The sequence below is a fragment of the Pyxicephalus adspersus genome, chromosome 8, assembly GCF_032062135.1.
Source record: "Pyxicephalus adspersus chromosome 8, UCB_Pads_2.0, whole genome shotgun sequence".
NCBI lineage: Eukaryota > Metazoa > Chordata > Amphibia > Anura > Pyxicephalidae > Pyxicephalus > Pyxicephalus adspersus.
The window spans coordinates 52,603,555-52,629,641 of NC_092865.1; the positions used below are offsets into that span (position 1 = coordinate 52,603,555).

The following is a 26,087-nucleotide window of genomic DNA, read 5'->3' on the forward strand; positions in this document are numbered from 1 at the left end:
TCAGTGTTCCAAATACAGAAACGCCAGGCAAGTGACCTCCAAAGCATCCACCAGTAGAATTGTGACTTTGACAATGAAATTCAGTGCTCAGGCTTCTGCACCCCTAATACACAGCAGGCACTTTATTGGACAATTTTGTAGGGGAAGGAGTTCCTGAAACTTGGACTTTGAAGTGGTGTATTAAAGGTCCTGCATTTATGAGCTCCTATGGAACCTAAGAGGATTGGAAAAGTATGTGCAGGCTTCAGCTCCAGATTCATATTGGCTTCACCAAGTCTATTTGTGGCACATTGGTATTTTGCTGACTATATTCTTCAAGAGAAATACATTTGCTGTCTTGCTGACTTCATTCTTTACGAATGCCTGACTGGGAAGTCTCTGACATCAAATATAGTCAGTATTTCTATTTGTTTCAGGCTAGTTATTTGCAATGTATTGCAGCCAGTGCATCAAAATGACAGCAAGCAATTGACAACCAATGTATGTCCCTTGTTACAGGTTTCCATTAAATTACTAATAATGAAGGTGGGCTTTTCCTCAGCCTTAAATACTTAATAGAGGGAAGCAATAGGTTACCTAAACCAAATATAAATGCATTTTCTAATATCTCACAACACATGAAGGAAAAAGATTTTACATATATATACATACATATAGCAACACATACAGGGCAGTTTGTATTTTCATGGGGGGAGGGTCCTTTTAAAAAAAAATTTCACGCATATGCGACAATAACTACAGCAATCTGAAACCTGAGTATTGATAGAATTCACTTTGGTTTGGTTTCAAGGCCGTTTGGCTAAACTAATCCAGAAATTCTGGATTCTAAATGTCCGGAATTCCAACACCATTGGAGTTAATGGGGGGAAAAAGTCTGGCCGTATGGTCTGGTTTCTGAAAAGTAACTACAGTAGCTAAATTAACAAAATGGTTGTTTGCTGCACTCCAAAAAGAATGTTCCACTAAGTATGGACACTGCTGCTGACCATTCCTAAAAAATGTGTGGTACCTGGCTTTTATTATACATAATTTATTATTATTTGTATTATTATTATTATTAATCATAATATTCATGGTCTTAAAATGTACCTGAACTCAAGAACACGTTTGCAACCCAAACCTATTGCTGAGCTTCCCCTACAAAAACAATTTTACACATGCACTTTGTATAAAATTTTGTATAACAAAATTCCATTTATTTATCTTTACTTCTCCCCATTTTTGGTATTGTTTAGTCTTGTGTCTTAATTAAATCACAATTCCTGCCATTAGCTTTTGATTTATTTCTGATGACAATAAGAAGACCATTGCTTTTTTCTTGTTGTTACCACTCCATCATCTGTGTACAGGGCACCACAGTCACGTAGAAAGACACGTCTCCATTTGTACCCCTGGATTCAGATTGATAGAAGCTCCTGCAGTGCCAGGCATTGATGAAAGCCTCCACTTACGTCCTTCAAAGCTAAGATAGAAGAATGGTCATGTGATGGCACATGAAATCAAAGACAAAAGGTAGGCAAGAGGTAGAAGGAGACCAAGCTTTGCACAAAAAAGGGGTTTATTTATAAATATTGATAATTTGATTTATCCAACATGTATGAATAGCAACGAGCAGATTACAAGAATCTGAGTTGGATCAAATCAGTGATATGACAAGTATAAAATACGGCTTAGCCAATCCAGTTGGGCTACAAGGACATTATTGCTGATTTCAGCCACAGCCCCCTGTGAAAAACAGAGACCAGTGTGCCAAAGTTGTAGCCTTTGGATTGACACGGGCACTTTTGCAATGGCCATGGGATATCCAAACTCAGAATTTAGGCTCAGAGAGCTCAAAATCCAAATTCCATTTTGAAGACAGAATTGCTTCAATCCAAGTCAGAACGAGGTATTGGACCACCTCAATCATAAGTAAAAGTTGATTCATATATTTCTAATTAAATTCAATGTGAAAAATTGTATAAAGGTTGGGTAAATGTGAATTTTGGGTGAAAAACTGTATAAATAGACACTTTAAAACCGTCACTGGAAAAGATTGTTTCTAGTGACAACAGAATGAATGAGCAGTAGGAGGACAAGTAGGAGGCACCTTGCTGCTTCATCCCCAATAGTCCCTATTACCTGGCATGGCGGATTCCTAAGCAATATTAATACTAAAGACAGATTTTTAGACAATCACAAGCATCAGTAAATACTTAGTAACAATATTTAGTTACAAACAAGAAAAACTTCTGGAATCCTTTCAGTTAGTGGCTTGTTGGCTTTAATGAAATCCTTCAGTACATTGCATAGTTGAATTCCACAGGAACGCACATGTGACCCAATAGTTAAAAATAGACTTCTGTGGAAGAGATGTTAAACGCCATGTCAAAAGGGCGCAGCGCCGATGTGACCATTCTAACGTACGCTGCAAGAGGGACCAGATGTGAAATGAACCTCTGTGGATTACTGTGGAATTAAATTGGTACATTGTTATTAACTGGTAAAGAAAAAACCTATAGAGCGAAATGTAATAAGAAAAATGAAGCTGAATTCCAGGCAAACCGTTATTTTTTGATCAAGGAACCTCAGGCAACCTTTGGAGGAACCTTGATTGTGAAACCTCAAAGAGGTTCAATCCCTCCTCCATTCAACAAAAAAATGCTTTTGCACCTTTCTATGTCCTCATTTAGATAGATTCTTCATTACTCTGTACTCTTTTATCAGTCTTCCTGGTTTGGACACATACAACAGAAGTCCTGATTGGTGTTGATTGATATTGCCCCCATGGCAGTTTGGCCAAACTGATCCAAAAATTCTGCATTCTAAATGTCTGTAATCCCAACACCATTGGAGTAATGGGGGAAAAAGTTTGATCTGGTCTCTGAAAAGTAACTTCAGCAGTCAAATAATCGAAATGGCACAAAAAGACTAATAAATGTCTGATAATGATTGTGCTAATTAGGAAAAAGAGGAGAAATTGGGTCTGATTTATTAGAAGCTCTCCACGACTAGAGAAGATAAACTATCATGGGAGAACCTGGGTGATTAAGCAAACTGGGAATGGATTCCTAATAATTTACAATGTTTTTAATCCTGGACCAGATCCATTCCAGGTTTGCTGGATCACTCAGTATATCCCATGATATTCTGTCTTCTCCAGTCTTGGAAAGCTACCAAATCAGTCCTGAATTATCGAAATGCTGAAGGTTTCTGCAATTTGTAAAGCATTACATTACATTCTACATGCATTTTAGAATGCATGTAGAACAGCAGTCCCCAACCTGTGAGAAAACCTGTGGTCAGGAGAAAGACCCCGCTTGGGGAGGGGGGCACACTGGCCAAAGCCACTGACTATGTCTCCCGTATGCATTTCAGGCTTAGGGTGGTGGGGGGGTTGTGTCTCAAGCTACCCACTCTCTGATCGCAGACCTGTGCTCGGAGAGTGGGTGGGTTCTGGTATCATGACATCACTCTGGGGAAAGTTTCTTCCTCTTTAACTGACACATGGCTCCCCAATCATGCGTGGTCCAGATTCTGTAAATGTATTGGTCTGTGACCTCCATTTATAAAGTTGATAATCCTTTAAGTTCTTCAGCAAGCAAACTTTCAAAGCTGAAACACATTTTAACTGAGCCAATCAAGGTTACCTATAATACTGATGAGGCGTAATTATATCTTTGTCTTGATTGCCTGCTGAATATGTGCAATGCCTTCTGTATAAATTAGTAGATAGATCTAGCACAACTGTGCTCCATGTGAAATAATAGAATTTTACAGGGACAGCAATGGGGCATTTTGCTAACATCCAGGGGCAGAATTCAGACTCGGATTGAGATTGCTAGAAATAACTCAATTTAAATATTAAATACACCCTGCACATTTTGTGGAGGCTCCAAGTTGCTTTATTCAGAGACCTTCTTCTCATTTTCATGCCAGTCACAAAGTGCCTGTGGAGTCATGTGCTGTTCAATATCAAAAGGTACTGGGATTTGGATTTTTTTTGGCCATTGTGGAGGGGGATGTTGAGTATATGTTACCATAGGACTGGGATTAACATTCGGCCTTCTGCTTTGCCCTGTATAAATACAATATTAATTTGACTATATGTTTGTAGACATATTTATGGCCAATGAGGGAGGACCAGCTTGGGTGCAATTGCCAAACACTTAGCATGTTGGTCTGATTGCTTTGATTGGAGGTAATTTGCCATTCAGACATCAATCAGAGTGGAAAATGCAAGGAACCTTGGGTTCCACAAAACTCTGTTTCATAATGGCTGCAATAAAATGTGAATGCCTTTTTTTCCTATGCCACTTAGTCAATTACACTCCTTATTCCATCCCTACCTTGAAATGGTCACTCAGAGCAAAGGTTCCCAAATCCTCTCCTGATGGCTAGACACCAAGGCTGATAAAAATTGTCCAAATTCAATTTGTTCCAAAGTTTGTTGGATTAAGGAAAACATTGACAAAAAATCTCTTAATCTTTAGTAAAGGACAGGGCTGTAGAATCAGAGCAATCACCCACCTTGCCTGTCCTCTCTTGAGTTGTAACTGGCAGAAGAGAACATCTGCTTTGATCTATCTCTTGCAGGTTTTGAACCCTGACTTTGTTTGCTGAGTGAATGAGGATAGATTGGATGGTACAGTGCTAGCCTCTTCCCAGAGCATCTTTCATTATCTCGGCACACTGAAGAAGATGTCTGTTCAGTTTACATTAGAAATCCAGGCAACACCAGCAGCCTTGTCAGCTGTCGGCTATTGTTAATACATTGCTAGTTATAGAAGCCATTTGAGCACACACATATATCTGGATGACATTAAAAACCCAAACTCTCACTTGTCTAAAACGCTGGAGCTTTCAGGCAGCACAAATTGTGCTTAAAGTGTATTTAATTTGTGTTAGATAGAGCAGGTAAGGGTTAAATCTCCTGTAAGGGAACTGTTTGCTATCTGTCCAATAATGGGGGAATTTCCCTTTAATTCCCATCCCAGAGATGCAACAAGACGTTTGAGGAAATCTCGAAAAGTGAGGGGAATTCTTAAATTAGAATCAAGAGTGCTTTTTATGTGTTTTCTTGTTAGACATTTTGAAAACTATTTTGTTATACGTGTTTGGTAAGTGCAAAAATTATCTGTTGATCTGGCTTTCTGGGCTCTCTTCCTCTGCTGCAATAAAATCCCAACCAGTGTTACCAAACCAGCCTAGTTCATCTCTACTAAAATGGAACAGAAATAAGTTGAGAAAAAAAATTGAGCAGGCAGTTGCTTTATTGCAGAAGGGACAGGTAATGTCCCCTCTGCCATAAAAAAAGCTTACCTGACTGTTCGTGATTTTTTTTCTCAATATACACTTGGCTTTGAAAATGCAGCTCAGTGTACAATGCCCTCACAGACAGACCCTTAGTACAGACCCCCAAGTGCAGACTACCAGTAAAGTCCCCCATACAGACACCCCAGTGCAAACTCCCAATACAGACCCCCATTAAAGACCCACCTATGTAGTTCCTCAATGAAGCTGCCCAGTGCAGGCAGCTGGTACAGATCCCCCAAATCAAACCTCTGTACAGACTACTAGTGAAAGGCCTCAGTACAGACCCCCCCAGTGAAAAAAACACTACAGAATCCATAGACATTTGCCTTTGTCCCATGCTGGTGCTGCTACTTTTTCCCTCTGCCTACCTCCTGCTCTACACTGGGCTGTGCATATGCAGCTCAGCGTACGATGCCAAGTATCCCAGCATGTCCTTGGATGTAAGGAATTAATCATTTGATCCCAGCCAATCCAGATGGCCGATGTCCTGGAATCCAAAAGATGCCAAGGTGAAGATGTATGTTATGAATGTTGTTAATGAACGGTATTTAATAAATATGTTCAGGCAGGTAAGTTTATTTTATTGCAGAATGGACATCTCCTGCTGTTCTGCAATAAAGGACCTGCATGGTCACAATGTTTCAATTAAGAAGTTTAGTACGCTTCAACTACAATTAAGGAGATGTGGTAATGGAAAGATGATTTGTAATCCCAACATGTTTTCTTTCCAATTGTGACGATATTTCTTCTCCTTAGATAGAGTGCAGAGTTGTCACTTCCTTATGTTAGCCACCACCAAAGATAGGAAGTAGAGGTTCTAATTCGCTACCCGAGCACAAGCAACTAATCAATGCTCAGTACTCGGTCATTACAAATACATGAAAGTATAACTGATGCAATAGCTGCAAGAACTCTATAGGACCCCATTGCTACTTTGGATGTTTGGTCTACTTTAAAATTAGGGTAACTTCCTTTCTGGGATGTAAAGAGAATGAGTACTAGGAGAGCTCCATTGGTTGCCTTTCAGTAGTGATCTTGTGATCAAAGATGCACTAATGCCTAGGCTTATTAATTGCATGGCAGAGCCCTGTGAAATGATTCCTCAAGGAAAGGTTAGCACTATAGTTTTTTCGTCTGTGGAAGAAGTTATTAAAGCTTTTCTAGAACATAACAGGTCCACTTTATATGGCAGCAGGGTGGTTGCACTCACCCCAGTGCTGCCATTTAGCTTTTTTACCCATCTGCTACAGAGGAGGAATCACTGGTGCAGGATTCATTGAAATCCAATTTAGCCTTGTACTGTATTGCCCAAGTGTGCGCTTTCTCAAAGCTACAAGGCCTTTGAGATTTTCCTGATTAACAGATAATTAGCGCATCCACACAACACACCAGAAAGCCAAGTGATTTTTATGTGTACTAGAAGATGTCAGGACACACGGGACGAGCCATTTCATCTGATGGGTTGTTATATTTTTACCTAGATCTATAAAATTCAGAGTCAATCAATTACATCTAACATTAATTCTTTCACTGACAAAGATGTAAGTGTTATGTCCTCAGCAGTGTTTTTTTTTATTACAGACAAGATGATTCCATCCAATTGCATCTGAAATTTAAGATTCCATGTCATAAACATACATCACATGTTCAAATAAACTCCCTTACTCTTCTGTAACTGTATTACTCCCCACCCCATGCTTAGTCATAGAGGTTCTTCTGCAGACTGTGGGCTTTAATGCAGCTTTGATTTGGGTGAATGTTGAGTCAAACAATTACATCTATAAGACATCAAATAAGTTGCCTATGGATAGGGATGGCTGGTTATCAGCTTAAATGAGCCACTGGTTTGTAATACCACTTGCAGACTTATTGATAAGATTTATCTGCATTAGCATTTTGTTTTAAATAAGCAAAGAGGAATGAAGGGATAAAACCTTTATCATAATATTTTTCCTGCAGCATGTGTCCTTAGGGGGAAAATGTATATTTTCTTCCTGTTCTAGATACACAAAAGGAAATGAGAAGAAATCTCTCTAAAATTAAGTTTCTGAAGTTTCCACTGGAGGGATTTGCCTGGTAACATACCAAAATTTTTGGACTCCCCTTCACCCTTCACTTCCCATCTTTGTGACAATAGTTATAGCGGATTACATGGAGCAAGAATTAGCTAAGCTAGCCGAAATATAAAAAAAACATCAGAAATTTACCTTTACATACATTTTAATATAACCATAAAATGTATCACCCAATCAACTACCACCTACCCCTACCACCCCAGGCCACAGCAGTAATGTCAATCACTGCCACGTTGAGCTGGGTCAAATGGATTGAGGGTACTCTGTACACTGGGCTGTATATATTCTATGACCCTTCTATAATTTATGTTATGTACACCTGGCCCTTTACTATCTATGTTACAAACTCAGGCCTTATTCACTATATATGTTCCATACTCCTGACCACTGCACTCAGTACAGTCTATACGCCTGACCCCAGTGCTAGGCTCAAGTTTTAAATACAATACCACTTTAACCTCCTAGGTGGTCTGATTAGTCATTTTAAATGTATAAGCGGTACATTCTGATTAAATTTCCCGCCCAGTCATGCCCCCACACACTCACGCCACCCATTGATCACGTCGGGGATGGGAGGCCAGGGGAAACAGATGCCAGGCGGACATCATTTGACTTTGAAATGCCTGCGGTTATGGCACAAAACTGGGTATTCTGATGTATCAACTTAAAAGAAGATGTTAACCTTCATTAGTAAGTCTTCAGTCACAAATTGTTACAATGTTGTGATTTGCTGAGGCCTGTATACCATCAGTGTTCTTGTGCATGCTGTTTAATGAAGACTAGGTCCTGTCCACAAAGCAAGGAGTGGGAGGAAACCCTCTTGAAGGCCTGGCTCTACTAGTGCATTGCAACACAGCACAATGCACATCAAATGGATGTGTGCATTGCATTGCCAAATATCATTAATGGCATCATCCTTAAACACACCTTACCAATGTAAAAAGCATGGCAATGCTCTCCTGTGAATTGCTGTACTCTGAGTTTTCAGAAGTCCATCATGCACAATTTTTCTGTGTTCCAACAATTGTGTTGGACAGTCACAAATGAATGAAAATTAATACTTTGCCCAAACACAATGGCACCAACGTAAATGCCAACACTTCATGTTTTCAAAAAGCCCAATGCACAACCATATTTGGAACAGACCCTGAAGCCGACTTTTTAAAAACTGTGCTTTAAAAACTTCCTTGTGCCATCACTAAAAAAATTAAATGAAATCACAGTTCCAATATCTACTTTTCCCTACCTAACCTAGATTTCCCAACTGTAGAGATCTTAACGTTTCATTGGGGAGGTACTGCCAATAAATAGGGTTTCAAATGACAGATACAGACAATGACACAAGAGGTGGTAAGGACCCTGCCCCGAGGAGCTTACAATCTAGGTTGTATAACCGTGTCAAGTCATAACACAAGCCTTTGGAATGGTTCAGTCTAAAGACAACATGCTTTGGCCACACAGATGAACAAATAAAATGTGTCAACAATATTTTAGGATTATATGGGCAATAAAGGCACCAGGAAGTATTTAGCGAGGTGCCACAAGCAGTCTCTGGTGTCATACATCGGTTTCAGGACATAACACTTGTTCTTCACAATGGATTAATCAATGGTGAGTGTGTTGTGGCCACACAAATGAAGAAATAGAATAAGTCTGTAAAATTATTATAAATACACTGATAATGAGGGCAATGTGAACACTGTCTGACCCCAGGGATTTCTCGTACCCAGATAAGCAAGCTGTAATGCCGATGCATCTCCAGGTTTGGGCATTTTTTGCTTGCAGTAATTTTGCAAGTCGTGGATGTTGTGCTGACAGTTTCTCCTTGTCGTGTTTCCAGCTGGCTGCACATTTTATTAAGTTAGATTTTCTGTTCCTTCATATTACCATAATACCTCAGCATACATTTTTATGCTTGGATGTAGGTAAAAAAGAAAATATCAATGTAAAATAAATGCAAACTAGTCTATCTCCATCCCTTATGTGCCGGTGGAATATTTTGAATCCGAAAATCAGAGTGCTGGATTACTTCTGGGACTCATCTACACCAATATATTGTAAGCTTTTCTGATTGGCTGACAATCCCACAGAATCGAAGGACTGATAACAGAGTATGAGGATGGTAGGGACATCAGAACATGTGCTGGTTCTGCTTCATAAAGTCTTAAGTAACTGAAGGAAACTAAATAAGGGCCCGAAGGAAGAGCCTGTCCAATGCAGTCTCATGGGAATGTGAGAAGGATGATGGAACTGGTTTTGGGTTCCACCTGGCTCATCAAAGCTTCATCACACTTTAATGTGTGTCTGAGTCTGTTCAGCCTGGGCCTTCCCACAGACAAGCTGATATAATAAGTTATGAACTACTTATTTTAAGTCAAATTGAAGTAATAAAAAAAATGTTACAATTTACAGCCAGATAACATTTTTTTATGAAAATACCAAAATGTTGTCAATTTTAGCAATGCAAGCTTTGATGTCTACTCAAGGATATGCTGCTGCCAAGCTGTCTGGCAGTGATCTGACCCAGGAAAACATGCCCCATCCACTCAGGGAGCGTTATCACAAAGAAAAATCTGTCTTTTCGAAAATTAATTGGCTCAGACTTACATAGGGGCACAGCAGTGACTTCTAACTCACAGGGTGTTCTGACCTGGTCATTGGCATTCTATTCTGCCATGCAGGGGTTATCAACAGAGGAAACATAATTGGTCATCAGAAGGAAACTGTATTGTGGTAGCTCCAGATCAAATTTTTTTTTTTTTTAGTTTTTTTATATATTAGTGTAAATATGATCACCTATAACACTAACTGAAGCAAGAAGGAGGTAGAATCTCTGCGTAAAGCTCTGGTCCAGCACCAGTGTTCACTAGATGCCAGTCCCCCAATCTAACATTGCACTCTTTGCCTATAGCAAGCCCCCGCTCATCCTTGGGAGGCTAGATGTGCGGTACCAGCACACAGTTGCCCCCAGGAATTCTGTGCACAAGGGATGGAGTCTGGGGAATGGCTGATAGGGGACCAGGAGCCCGCAGATAATGGAGTATAAAGGATTCCAGCAAAGGCAAGTCCAGAATACAGAGCCAAAGGTCATACACATGTAATCAGTCCACCAGATGTGATAGCAAAGCAGAATGGGGTCACAGGCAAAAGGTCGATCCAGGAAGCATACAATACAAGGGTCATTAATAGGCAGGGTCAGCAAGAGTAAATCAGCTTAACACTGCAACAGGCAATTGGTGACTGGGAGCAGAAAGGCTATAAAACACTGCAACAGGCAACTGGTGACTGGGAGCAGAAAGGCTATACTGACGTAGGAACGTAATTGAAATGAGACCCTAATCTACTCAATTCATGGACCAAAACAACAAAAAACACACACTAGAATGGATGGCTGTGTATGGACTAAGGAGCACAGTCAATAAAGCCACTGATTGTTCTATATGACTTTTATTTGGAATCAATAACACAAAAATTTACCAACATGTTTTGGTATTGAACCCTTTCCTCAAAGCTTGGAAACCTAGGTCTGTATGGGGTATGAAATGAAACCATGTGGGAATCCATGGATGAAATTGAGCTTATGTTCTGTATGTTCAACAAAATGTTTCTTTAAGGCTTAGAAAATTCAAACACATGGCTCCATGAGAAGAGTTTCTTTTTACCCCTCTATGGTTCCAGATGGCCAAAGTCACACTTCAAACTTGATTGCAGAACAGAAGCTTTATCAGAGATGCCAACAAGATTTTGAATATTCTGGTACACTGGTTTTCTAATAAAGCCTGTATTCTGCAATCAAGAATTTTCTACCACTCCTAACCCGAGGCATAGCTGCTGTTTTTACAAGGTCACGGCTTGATATTCCAAATCTCAATCACATGTACATTGCTGGCTGAGTCCCCACTGCTTGTCTCTTGCTTTTAGTGCCACTGAAGCCTGCTATTGCAGCGGGAAATAAGTGGGGAACCTACCTGGCTAAAGCTAAACTTATATCAAAATAATCTTATCAATGACAACTACCTGTTTTTTAAAAAATGAATTCATATTTGCTCATTAGTTATTTATAAACCAGTGAGTCAGTGATAAAATTTGCCATTTGTACTATATACAAAACAAAAAAGATATACCGTATTTTTTGCCGTTCTTATATTCCGGAGCGTCTTATACGGCGAAAAATACGGTATATATACTCAACATATATATATTTAGTTGCTTTGGTTTCTTTTATTTTATCTTCTTGCCACCTCCTGACATTTATGGCTTCATCCCAAAAATTTTAGGAAGAACGGTGGAAAGTTGAGAAGAGTGCTAAAGCTTGCTACAGCTCAGGAAAAATGAAACCTCCCCGAGGCCTATGGTGAAAATTCCCATCATTGTCTGTCCTGGCGTTTTCCTTACAGAGCACGTTTCCCTAATTTTCTACCAATTGTTTCCTCCAAAGAACATACTGAGAAAAATGGAAGCCCTGAAAATGGAACATATAAATAGGAATATGATTGCAAAGAAGAAACTGTTATTTCAAAAATTGATTGGCTTTATGGATAATACCTCGGCAGTCATTCAGAGCAGAACTCCCAAAAACGCTAAATGCTTCCACTGACGGCACAAACATCGGGAACTGCAAACATTCAATCCAGCTCGCAGCTCTCTTTAATCCTCTTTACAACTAAAAGCATCCTGTGCATTTTATTTTCTCTTAATTGATTACCTAAGCTTGTCTCCTTTGATACACAGCCAGGAATCGCTTGGCAGACCCCGGCGGCATTTATAAAAAAAACCCTCCAACTGAAATAAATTAGGGGCCAGGACCCAGTTTCCTCCCTTTACCTTTTCACTAATTTTCTCTTCCGTTGACGTACTTTCAATTTTTAATGAGCATAAAAAGGGGGAGTTCAGGTAGAGTCACACTGATCAAAATAATGAAAAAAAAATGAGGCCTGCCGAGATAATTGTCGCTATTTCCTTTCGAGGCGAACGGCATTATTCTTTTTTTGGAGTTTAAAGAAACGTCAGAAGGAGAGGAGATGGGTTTTTATTGTGCCGCCTTCGCTGTGGGGTCTCTCGGAGGCAGACTGCGCTGTCTTGTAACTCACAGACGGCTTGCCTCTGGGTCATTGCTTCTATCAGCCTGCTATTCAAACCCTGTGATTAAGCCGTACGGAAGGATCATAGGTATAGCGGGTTTTACAGTTTTCCATTTTCGTACGCAATCTGCTAAGTTGAACATTAACAGTTTCTGGACCAAATCTGATGCTGAGTGTAAACACAGACATATGAACAATGTAGGCCCTATCCAGAGGAGGGGACAGATCATTGATATTAAAGTACTATTAAAAAAAATCATAATTTTTATTTAATGAGCATTTTCCGGAATTCATTGATGTTTTTGATATTTGCCAGAAGTTCAACTTTATAGTCAACCATTGCTTTAACAATGCATAAAAAAGCAACAGATCATTGGCCAAGGCCCACCACAGTACTCATGCTCACCATTGTTCCACCACTGATTCTTTTGCTTGCAGGAATGAGTGCTAACAAGCAGTACAACCAGGTATAGGGGACCATGTTACCCTCGTCCTTAGCTAATCTCCAAATCTTCTCCAGCTGGTGAATGGAGCGGAGGGTGAGCAGAAGGAAGGAGAGTATAGCAGTGATAGGAGTGGGCAAATATATCAACCTGTTGCCATACAACCTGGACACATACAGTATATTATTTTCATAATAATGAACTATATTTATATAACATCAGCATATTACACAGGGGTTGCAAATGACAGACAGATACAATCAATGACACAGGAAGAGGAGAGGACCCTGCCAGAAAGTGCTTACAATATAAGAAGTGGGGAAAGTAGCATGTTCATTTGATTATGATTTCTACTTGTTCCTTGCAATAGTTCTATACACCGGCTTTGTCTATTTTTCATATTGGACTGCACTAAGATTTCACATTCAAGAACACTTTCCACTGGATATTTTTTAAAAGTCAAATCTACCCAAAACTAATATTAAAATTTGTTCTTGCAGAGCATTTTCAATCACATGTTGGCTTCTTGTTCTCTTAAAGGCTCCAAAGTTGGGAACAATGGATAATGTGGATACCGTATTTTTTGCAGTATAAGACGCACTTTTTCTTACCCAAAACTGGGGGGGAAAAGTTAGTGTGTCCTATACGACAAAGGTGTGATAAAATAACTAAAATAATATACTCACCCGATACCCGATCCTGCGTGTGTCTCTGGCTGCAGCAGCGTCTGTCTCCTCTTCTCTCTGGCAGCAGCATGTGTCTTCTGTCTGTAAAGCAGAGCGAAAGAAGCCGGCACAGCGACACCTGCTGTTCCCTGTCCTAACTGCCGTACAGTGGAAAAAAAGCACAGAGTGATCAGAAGGGGAATTTGAATGACAGAGTGATCAGAAAGGAATTTTGAATGGCACAGAGTGATCAGAAAGGGAATTTGAAAGGCATAGAGTGATCAGAAAGGGAATTTGAATGGCACATGAGTGATCAGAAGGGGAATACCGGTATGAATGGCACATGAGTGATCAGAAGGCGAATAATCTTTCAGAATCTTTTTTTTCTAGATTTTCCTCCTTTAAAATTGGGTGCGTCTTATATTCCGGAGCGTCTTATAGGGCGAAAAATACGGTATATCTTAAGCCAGCCAAACACTATGAAATATTTTCAATAGGTTAGATGCTAGATTTAATGAAATTATCAAATGTAGTGACAATCTGCTAGGGCATTACCCCTCGAAGATTGAAGAATATATATTATCAACTGTTCTTTGTAAATGTGTTGCATACTCTGCCCTCCTTCTCTAGCAGGCAGGACAATGGGAATGCTCTCTTCTGTTTAATATAACAAGTGCTCCCATGGGCTGCTGGTTGACTTACATTAGCCTGTTGAAATGGGCTGTCAGGGGCATTCAGTTGGGCTTTTTTTGCATCCATCAACCAGTGTATGGCCACCTTAAGATTGGCTGACACCACTGTTACTGCCTTGTGGAAGAGGTGGAGGGGCAGAGAAAGTAACATCTACAACTAAATCTTTCTATTGGAATCCCCTAGAACTCTGGTAAACCAATGGTGCCTCCTACCAGAAGTGAACTATATTAAAGTGCAGCAAAGACAGAAACCAAATTACCAACAGCATGTGCAACGTACAACAGCAGGAGATGGGAAAGCAAACATATATCAGTGATAAACGGGAGCGGTAAAAAAGCAAACCGTATTTTTTTATTAGCTCTGAATTTAAAATATCTCACAATAGGGAAGCACTTTAGTACGAAGCATAATGGGAATGAAATGATCCCTTTGCAAATTTATCTAGCAATACAGGCCAATTTACTGCAGCAGTCTGCATCTGCGAGACCAATGAGCACAATATGAGCAACAGGAAAATATTTCTTCCATTTTTTTTAAAGGCCAAATGCCTCTCCAGCTGTTTACTAAAAGAATGGAAAGGGTGGGGGCTGTGTGATCTCTAATTCCTCATTTATATTTCATGGACGGCTCTTGTAAATAATATATCTGTGGGCTTTTAAGCTGTTAGAGCTCCTAATTTGGAGTTGCTGGAGACAAATGAGATGGAAAATCCTTACAACGGCCAATTATCTATGATTTATATAGGTGCCGTACCTCCGGCACTGGGCTGGCATCTTTTCCTCAAAGCTGTTACACCAGCTGACTTCCAGCTGGAGGTAGAAATGTCCCATCGCATGGCTGGGCCTAGAAAAAAAAAGTTGTCCAAAAAGTTTGAAAACCTTTGATTATCATTACCAGCCAGGCAAGTCTTAAAGTTTAATTATTCCAATAACCAGCAACCAACCAAATTTCTTCCAGCTAACAATCAGTAAAAGACATGTTCTGATTGGTTGTCATTTGTTGCTGCTACTTAGGCCTGCCATCATGGGGGACAAGGGGTACCTCTTCTTCCCGAGCAAAGGAGATTGACTTTTGCAATGCTGGAACGTTTAGACATCGGTGAGAAGAGCCCAGGAAGTTTACCAAGTATAGGGTCCAGAAATTTCTGATGACGGTCCTGCTGCTACTTTATGAAAATCTTTAGGCAGACCATTAATGTATTCATTTCATTTATTATATAGTAATATAAATATAAAGAAGGTAAAATGATTTATTTGTAATATGATAGATAATAGAGGAATATTGTTTTTTTTTTTTTTTTAAAAGTCAATTTAAAGCTCAACACTAAACAAAAACTTTTTATACAATTTTACAAAGAACAGTGGTAACCAGACTTCACAGCGCTGGTTGTTAGAAATAGACCCTGCAATAATAAGGCCCTGAATGCACTGAAGGCAGCTGATGTGATAGGTCTACATAGCTTCCATTGACCATCAACGATGCGGCTAAATTCCTTCCATTGACCATTAAAAATTGAGCTACAATTGCTCCACTAAGCTCCACCAATTGGGTTACATTCTTCCCAATGACCACTAATGATAGAGCTACATTCCTTCCACAGAACACCAACAATGGGGCTACATTCCTCCGACTGACCACCAATGATGGAGCTACAATAATCTAATCTGACCACTGAACAACAATGATTGAGAATTTATAACTAATTTACAAATACATAATATGTTATACATCAGAACTATTGACTACCAAAGGGTTTAGTTTGTTATGGGTTCAGCTGGTAATAGTACCGATTTTATCAGCCACTAGGAAAGCTGGCCACCATGTATATTGGCAACTGGCTCCCATCACCCTACCTATTGGCTAAAAGTCACAAAGTTACATTTTTTTTTTCTCTCTCTTTTTTTGCATCTCAGTATTTTCGATCTTCTCCAGCCACTTGTAAGCTTTATGAGGGGCACATGTTACATAGGGACAACACATGTTTCACCAGTGCTTATGGGGAGTTTACATCTAAAGGAGACCTAATTCTTCTAATATTCCTCTAATATATTGAACCCATTTTACTGCCCAGTTGCCCTATAAACCTAAACTACTACTACTCTCTGTGTCTCACTCCCCTCTGAAAGGTATGGCAGGGGGTATGTGGGTGCTTTCAAAGGCTCACATGCAAGCCAAGCCAGTCCATCAGTTTCTCTGCCCAAACACAAGTCCCGTCTTTTATAGCACGTATAACTCCACAGTATAGAACAACCCTCATAAAAGGCCATTAATTAAAACTTTTGCAGGAAAGCAGCAATTATATGGTTATTTAGCTTTGTGTTTGTTAAACATTCTCTGGGTTCCAGGTGCTCCATCATCTGTAGCATTGTATAGATGGTGGAATATATTAAAGGGATTCTTTGCCTCTGTACCATGTTAATGACCCCCATTGCCCCAATGGTTAGACCCCTTGCCCATTCACTTGACTGCACAAGATTAGATATATCCTATTGTCTTAATTAAAATGAAACAACTCCTTAATTACTACCCAACCTCAACAACAACAAACAAATTGCCTTCTTACCTTGCAATTTAGCACCCCTATGTCCTAGAAGTACCAGATCTTTGAAATCCAATGCATCCTACAAATACATGTTTGCAAGCCCCAGAGCTTTCCTAAGACTAGGTAGGCAATAAGATGGCAGTCAGTGAGGAGTGTCTCACATTAAATAATTTATTAGGAAACCAAGTCTTGGGAAGCAGAGACATTTGTGTCACTTAAATAATGCACTATGAAAACAACTTAGTATAAGTGTTGCAGTAAGGCTCAGAAACTAATATGGGAAGGGTTTTCTGTCCCTTGCGCTGGTAATACATGAGGATTAGGGACAGAACATGATATACAGAGGCACTTAACTTTATACTATACCAGGCACAGAGGAGGTGAAGGCTTTGCCTGGAGCTCGGACATAAAATGTTTGCAGTTCAGTAGATTATTTATGTCTATCATGTTGGGAGTTCATAAAACCTATTTCATCTAATGTAAAGTCAAGGGAAAATAAAAAAACACCCATTAGTTCCATATAAATGCTCTTAGTAAAAGCTACGGTTATTTTTAAACTGCCTCATACACCTACGCATAAACCTTGTTTGTCTTGAACTCCTATTGTCCTTTGCACACCAGTTGCCATTTTTGTTCCACTGACAATGAGGATGTCTGCACTCAATGCTGAATGAGATAAAAAGAGAAGGGAAATCGCTGTCATCCTGTCTACACCTCTGATAAATCTCCTACACTGGTGTTGGTAGACAGGAGCCAGACTCAAACAAAATAAGTAAAATTGAGTAAGTTATAAATAATCCTGTACAGAAAAAATAATTTAAGAATGAAGATATGGATTCTCCCATAGCAAAGTCATGATATGATTTCTGTAAGCCTACATACCCTTTTCCATAGCCTTTTACACAATTTAGGCCAACCACATGCTACGTGTGTTTCCCACAGTCAAAAATATTGACCATAAACGGGGATTTGATGTGAAAAACTAAATTATATGGCCAGGAGTCTGTCCAAATGGATACCCAGACAGGGTGCCGATAACACTACAGCTTATAGTACAAGGACATTTTAGGTTGTGCCTTCCCAACTATGCTGAACATTTGGGATACACCTCTACCAGCCTGACAAATGTTCTTTTAACAAAAGACCCCCACAATGTTCCCAAGAGAGTGCAAAGGGAGGTCGAACTCCAAGTTCATCGTTTTGGGAAAAAAATCCAACAAGTTCACTAGGTTTGATGGTCAGTCGCCCACAACTTTTAGCCATGTCATTAATTGGTAACCAGCAAGTAATGGTGGGCATCCATTCAATAACAAAATAATAATGTTGGACTAGGCCTTAAACACATCTGTTCCATTTACCCAGACAGGTTCTTTTTTTAGAGATAATTGAAATAATTGATTGTTTCAATGTTTTCTTTCTCTTTTCTATAGAGGGAAACCCAAAGAAATTGGATTGATTTAGAGACAGCTGTTGGATGCCCCATTTGGTCTAAAAAGCACATGGGAGGTATTTTTTACACTTCATTATCAGTCTCAGTTGGTGATCCATGTGGAAGATTGGCCAGAATTAAACAACACGCCTGAATCTGTAGCTCACTGACCAAGAAGAAACAGATGTTGAGCAACATTATAAACTCCTTGGGAGCTTCGGCTGGTGACCAATGGGATCTTTTTTCTTGGTTGACTCGCCAATATAATACATTACTACTCATATACAATGCCGGTTTCTATAATGGCCTCAAGTGCCATCATGTCCCTCTACTGGGAGGTCTTCCCTCCCATGCCCACATGTCGGGTTTACTGCACACCAGTCTACCAAGATGAGCATTTGTTTGTCATGGGAGGATGTAGCCAAACAGGACTGCCTTTGGACACTGTAGAAATGTTGGATGTGGTATCCCAGACATGGGCAGTGCTACCTCCACTCCCGACACCCCGAGCTGGAGCGGCTGCCATCAGCATTGGTAAACAGGTTTTAGTGATTGGTGGAATGAATTCGGAACAGTGCCCATTGTCATCTGTTGAGATATATAACAGCGATGAAGGAAAATGGGAATCCAAAGCACCACTTTGTCAACCATCCATGGGTATTAGTGCCACTGAAAAAGGTACGTACTGGTCTTACCAGTTTTACTTTAAAATGTACCTGTAAACTTGGTAAACCTAATTTTCTGTGCAAACTTATGCCTAATTAGGCACATAATTTCTGGGATTATGTAAGGGAAGTTTTACCACTGGTGCATTAGAAAGCAACAAATAATTATGTCTGGTAGATATGGCCCTTTAAAAAGTGGAGACATTTACAATTTGACGAAATGGGCGCATAGAATGCACATGTGTATATAATTGACAATTGCACAACACATATTCGGTAACCTCATGCACGCCAGAAATATTCATTGACTTCTATTGAATTCCGAAGATATATATATTTATATGTCAATGTAACAAACAGATTGCACCAATTTCAATGTTCTGTGTTTTATTCCACTAAGCAAAGTCCCTACATCTGCCCCGATAGCTCTTCTGTGTCACTGTCACTTTGAATATAATTTGCAGCTTTTCTGCTTCTTATAAAATAGGATACTATCCATACCGTGCTCTTTCATTATCTCTGTATGATTTCTCTGCCCCCTATCCAGGGAAGGTCAGGTATCAATCTAAATGTAAGGATACTGATCGCAGAAATGCATTCCAGTAAAGCAGCTGCTTCTATGTCCCCTCCATCTCTATCTTGTACAAAAGGACTTTATTCCGGCTGAAGCTAGTTAAAGCTAAAAGCAGAATACACACCCAGGGGGTAATTTCTTTAATTCAACTGCCAGTAACACCATTGCATTCTTAATATGTGTTGTAATTATTAAAAAACCTTTTAAAAACACTTCATTTATTTATGTACTCGTTAAGAAATGATACAACCTAAGAAAGCCATTGTTTTTGTACATTGTGGCCAGTTAAAAAATGTTCTTAGGGCAATGTAAAATACCCCAAGTGTGATTGCACAATAAAGGTGACACCATGCAAATCCCAATAGCAAAGATATCAGTGTGCACGGTTTCTTGAAAATCCTTTTACAGTGGTTTCATATCAGGCAAAATGACGAGATTTCCAAGGAACAATGGGTGCTGATATCTTTGCTATTTGATTCTTATATCCCCATAAGGGCAATTTCTACCCAGATTCTGCCCCTGTGATGCCTGTACATGAATCGGGAAGAGGGGGTGTGGTTGTCACTTGGACAGTAAAAAAAATGATCATAAGGTTTAACCCTTCCTCATTCCGATAAAAAAAGTTTTGTTGGTGGCCCTTTTAAAAAGATGTCTTATCACTTATTGTCCTAAAAAGTGGGGTAAGATCTCCCCAGAGGAAAAATAGACAGCATTATAATCCAGATGCTCCAACTCAGTGTTTCTCAATTTAGGGTTCCTCCAGAGGTTGCTAGTAGGGATGAACGAGGTTGCTAGTAGGGATGAGAATTTCCTCGAACCAATGGTTCCGCGAAACTTCGGGGAACCGATTTCTTGAAACCAATGGATGATCGAGGAAATTAAAACAGGAGGATTCCTAGAGCTGCATTCAGCCCTAGAGGTTTTGAATAGAGGGACTTCTCCCCATTTAACCTCTAGTGCCTTAAAAAAATAAATTGAAGGAAGGAACACATTCAGAGCTCTAATGTATTACACAGAGCTGTCAGTCCAACATTATAAACAGCCGGGCAGGGAGAAAACAAAGACGATCTTATGAATATTCTGCTGCCTCTTCCATGTTTATTTAAAAGGTGGACGGAAGAGAAATGGCTAAACATGCAGAACTACACTAGCCCCTTTTATTGTAGTCATCATCATTGGAGCCGTACTTTTGACACTATTTTAAGGAAGGAGAGTGCCGAACTGTGCACATGGAGGATAAAGGAAGAACATATATATATGTGGATTTAAGAATGGCTGAGGGAATAAACATGAAGGGGTATGGGGAAGATTGATATAATAAAAGGAAATAGAAGCAGGGAGATCCTTGCATTGTAGGGCTCCAGGTACAGCTTTCTCTCTAGCAAGGAGATCAATGAGCAGTGAGATCTCCAAATCTCATTCTAAATCTGATGAGCAGAAGTCAGACGTACCGATGCCTTGGAATAGGAAAATGCTACTTTTTTTTCAAGAGAACAATTAGTTTATGGTAAAGTTTAGGCAGACCTAAATATCCCCTATAGGATGGAAAATTATTAATTTTTGCATTCCAGTCCACTTCAATAGAAGCACATTCGACAAAGGGCGTCAAGAACACATTGTCGTGTCTCCTCATTCGGTGACAAGCCAGTAACTGCCTTTTCAACAGGGCTCATTAATGCTCATTTAAATGCCAAGACCCTAATTACCCCCGTTTCAACAGTTGCTTTTAAAAATGATTAAGGACTGTGAAATATGTATCCCAAATGTAGACCTTATTCCTGACATCCTATGAGAGCTTCATAGCCTATACTAATTAAAACGTCTTGTAACAACAGATGATTAATTATGAAGTTTCAGAGTTGTCAGTCACGAAAAAATCAAGTAAAAAAAAGCATAAAAAAATGGAACGCTGAGGTTTGGAGATAAAATGTACACACAAAATAAACAGGCCTGGATTGTTGCCCCGGCAACCGTACTGAGAGTTGCTATGGCGCTGGAGAGCATACATTATGCTGACCTGACTCACGGTAAAATTAGTTTGTGTACCGCGCTACTTTTTAACCTTTAAAGGAGCTGAAACCACCCACAAAGAGGCAGTGTGTGGCTTTGATGTTTTTACTGGCAAAGTTCTAAGGGAACCCATGCTTCTTCATGCCCTGCCCTGGTTTTTGGATTTTGCAGTTGCCATGAAAGATCCATCTGTTGGATCGCGGCCATCTCCTCCGCTTGGTTGCAAGCTGTGCACAGTACAGGTTATAGTAGCACCCTCAGTGCATGTAGGGAAATCTAAAGACTGGGAAGAGGGGTCTATGGGGGTAGAGGAGCCCAGGCCAGACATGGAGTGGCTGTGCCATAGCACAGAACCTAAACAATTGCAGAGTTTGAAAAATTATTTTCTTCTTCCCCATCCATCTATAAGGAGTAGGTGGATGAATTACTGTACAACTCCTTTGACAGGTAAAACATTTTCTGAATATGTTATTCAGCTTCATATAATGTCACAATTCATGTAATTTACAGCCATCTTATAGGACCACCAAGAATTATATGCACTTGATAAATTTAGTCATACTATTCCATATCTGATTTTTTTTAAATTTTAGTATTTATAATTTTATCTACAATTATATGAAGGTCAAAGCAAAATGTCAGGGGGTGGTACTAACTAGTACAAGCAGTTGTGGCTGTTTTTAAAATGTTCAGTTATTTCAGATAAAATGTGGCTAATGTAGTCTTACCTCTGCAGACCTTTCAATGTATTTATGATTGGTGGAATCTGGGTGACATCACTGCTGCATCATGAGTTAGTCTCCTCCTCTGAGGAGCCCTAAATATGACACATTTGCTAGACACAGTGACAGGCTCCTGTATGACATCAGAACTGTATGTTAAAGAATCTGTCAAATATCAGTGAACAAATAAACATGTAAGTGGCTGCTTACTTAGATTACAATAAAAAAAAAATGATTTAGGTCAGATTCATACTTATGCATTGCTGTAATGGTTGAGGTCTTGTGTTTATGAAGCGTAAATGGGGGTGCAGGCATAACACCAGAGCTGGTGTCTATTATGCATTCAAAGCTCGAGGTACTTAATGAGGTGGGGAAAATTTGTATTTTTTTATGCAAATTGCAATGACTTGAAAATAGGCCAACACTTTAACTCCACAGCTGCAAAGTTTGATTGGCTGAATTTCAAGTAACTGATATTTGCATACAAAGTCATTTTTTGCTTCTCTTTAAGCATCTCCAAAGAGCCCCAATGTCATCAGAGCCCAGAGGTACGGCTGGAGCTGAAAAACCTTGAGAAATTGAAAAGAATTCAGTGTAAAGCTTTTTAAATCCACCCATGATCCTCTTATAACACTTTTGAGGTATACATTTAGCTACATCACTTAAACGAATAAAATGAAATGGCCGGCCTTGGTCTTTTATTCCTTTTTTTAAATCCTTATTGGTAAAAAGAAGATAAAAATAACTTTTTTTGCTACCCCTCTAGCAAAACATTTCCCAGGAGTGTGTAATTACAATTTACTCTGATACTACTGACTATACTCATATACAACTCATTCCTCAAAAATTCCTCAATCTATCATCCATGTGAAGTATTATGCTTTGTATCATTTAGTTTTAAAGAAATGACGTTTGCCTGGAGTTTTTTAAACATTTTAAAGTAATTGTAAAGGGTACAAACCCCAAACATTCCAATGTTACATATACAATGTTACTAGTTCATACTAATGTTTATATTTAGTGGTATCACCCAGTTAAACCCACATTTATTCATTCCCCCTAAAAAATGAATATTGGAATAAATCAAACTGTTCTCTCCCTTGTTCCTGCAGGTTGATGCTTGCAATAGAGTTGCACTGGATGCACCATTTAAGGGCAGTTTACCTCCCCAACCGCCTCCATAGGTTTGAATTGGAACCACATTTTACGTCTTTCTAAGATTGTTTAAGTGTTTATGAGCATTTTTAAGTAGTTTCCTGTATTCTGGAGGCCTTGAAATTAAAATAAAATGCACTTCTCCACTAGACTTTGCAACTGCAAGCAAATACCTGCACAAATGTTTGCAAATGTCTAGTAGTCAAAGGCTTTTATTGCCCCTGGGCACCTAGAGGTTGCGAAAAACACACTGATTTGAAAATGATGATATTTAAAGTATTAATAGTGAAAGATGAAAAAGCATTTGAAAAAAGCATCTTTTGCTTTATTTTGTGTGCGGTCACTTGACCACAAATCACGGTAATGCAAGATTTATGGTAGACAAATAACTTATGATCCTGAAAGGCACAAGAGAAGAAAAGCTGGCTAAGGTTATGTGTTCTAAATGAAAGTTTTTGGATTTATGCCCACCAGTTCCTATAAACTTAATTAGTGGAATGGCACTTAAGGCTCATTTCCATACATTATGAACATTGTACATTTATGTGCGTTGTATTAGTGCAACCCAATGAAAATGAAAAGGCAGCCAACACACCTTATTGTAGCAAAATAAAAACACAAACCTTTTTCTCATTCAGCGTCCTACAGTGTGTTGCTGTAAATTCAAAATGTTATAGGTATCCCCAAAAGAGGAGATAAAAGTAACTATTCCAAAGACGAGATTATAAGGGATTCACCCTCACTTTGGAAAGGTTTCCTTCTATTTTTCCGGGAAGGAACCCAAAAATCTAAAATTTCAAATCTGCAACATATTTCTTAGCAATGTACAATAAATTACAGGAGATAGAAATTATAAACTTTTAGAAACTCAATACAAACTACAATACAAAAGGCAAGGAGAATCCTGCTCAGACATGAGGTCTGATTTTTTAAAGCTCACCAAGGCTGGAGAGGATACACTTTCATCAGTGAAGCTGGTTGATCCAGCAAACATGGAATGGATTTCTTAAAGTAATTTGCTAGTTGTTAGCAAATGTTTTCAATCCAGGACCAGATCCATTCCAGGTTTTTTTTGATCAACCAGATTCACTGATGAAAGTGTATCCTCTCCAGCCTTGGTAAGCTTTATTAAATCAGACCCCTTGTCTGAGCAGGGTGGGGAATGTAAAATATGATGGGTAGAGGGATTAGTATCGTGGTTGCTTTAAAGCGAATATGTGATTTACATTTTCATTTGCTCCCTTGCACTGTTCAGCTGTTGAAAGTAAAAGCATACCCTTGTGTAAAATGAGTTGCTGGAGTTTTAACGTAACCCAAGGCTATGTACTATCAAAAGGCTATAATGTATTATCACCTTTTGGCCTATAATGCAGAATTGCAGGATATGGCTTCCATTGATGAAAGGAATGACTGGAATAATTATGTGCTGCACGGGTTTAGGATAAGCTGTTGCTTTGCTCTAAAAGGACAAAGTACATTGCTTGAAAAAGACCCTGTCAAATCTCTAACCAAATGCAACCACCAGTTCCCTGCAACACAAGTAGTAGTATATCCATCGTTCTGATGGCCCATGTCTCCTATCCTCACCTTTGATTTCCATGCTGTAGCCTCTGTAAGTGTCTCAAGTTTGCAATATTTCGGGAACTGTTGGATGCCTGTGCCCCCACTGTGCACCATAGTTTCATCTTCCTACCACTATATAACAGCTGAATCTTGAAGTGATGAAGGATCAGAGGAAGGAACCACAATTCATCACAGGGGACACATGGATCCGACATCCTGGGAAGTGATGAATGTCAAAGACATTTATGGAACATTGTAACATAGAAAGGGAAAAGAGACAAGCTACTGGTGGAATGACTATACTACTACTCTCTTTTAACACTAAATATTTAAGTTCTTACATAGGCTGTAACTACTTCTCCTTAAGACAGACAAGCATCTGGTCTCTCTAACGTCAAGTGAGATGTAGCACAAAAAAATGTGAATTTCTTAGCTGCAAGCGAGATGTCATAATAAATTAGAGGGCGATGGATGACCAGAGCAGCAGGGATGTGTATTAACAATGGCACTGGTACTTCTGGCTGCGTCTCTTGCTTTGTCTCTCAGATGAGCCGTCTGATGGAAGAGGCAAAAAGAATGCCAAAAACAAGATCCCTCATCAACATACTGTACACTGAGACTATTATCAAAACAAATGACTGAACTTGATCAAATAACCCAAAGATATAAAGACAGCAGATGGCACAAACTGATGACTCTACTAATTAGATTTTCTTCATTGGCATTGCTTGTAGAATACCCCACGCAGCCATGCTTTACTGTGACAGTGACGGAAGACGTTGGTCACACGAGCTGCAGGCTTTTATCTTTGGATATTAAATGTTCTTGTCACCTGTACCTGTTGGTGTTTGGCTGTCTCCATATGGACTGAACCCAACAGAGTGCGGGGAAAATATGTTTGTGGTTATTTCAGGGCCCAAAGTCCAATGGACATTTTTGATGACAGAATGAGAACAATTTTTTCTTAAAAAAAAGAAGAAAAACTGGAAAACTATGCAGAAATGTATGTTACTTTTTTTCTGTATACTTAGGCATGGTAGTAGTTTGTTTTAAAGTGACCCTGTGGCAGGGTCGCAATGCTTATGCTATACAAAAACAAGCTCCATACTTACCTTACCATTGGCCCTTTTGTTGTCTCATATGCCACATATATTGGTTCTTTTCTCTGGTTTGTC

At 39.3% G+C, this 26,087-nt stretch overlaps 1 protein-coding gene across 2 annotated transcripts in view; it reads left to right on the forward strand.

Moving 5' to 3' along the window:
• The window catches only part of KLHDC8B (kelch domain containing 8B), a 77,400-nt gene that overhangs the window by 1,829 nt on the left and 49,484 nt on the right, over window positions 1-26,087 (forward strand). For both annotated transcript variants that reach the window (XM_072420647.1, XM_072420646.1), the window contains exon 2: window positions 18,225-18,901. In XM_072420647.1, coding sequence (XP_072276748.1) covers window positions 18,511-18,901 — 391 coding nt within the window. In that variant the 5' untranslated portion in view covers window positions 18,225-18,510. The remainder of the gene's footprint in view (window positions 1-18,224; window positions 18,902-26,087) is intronic.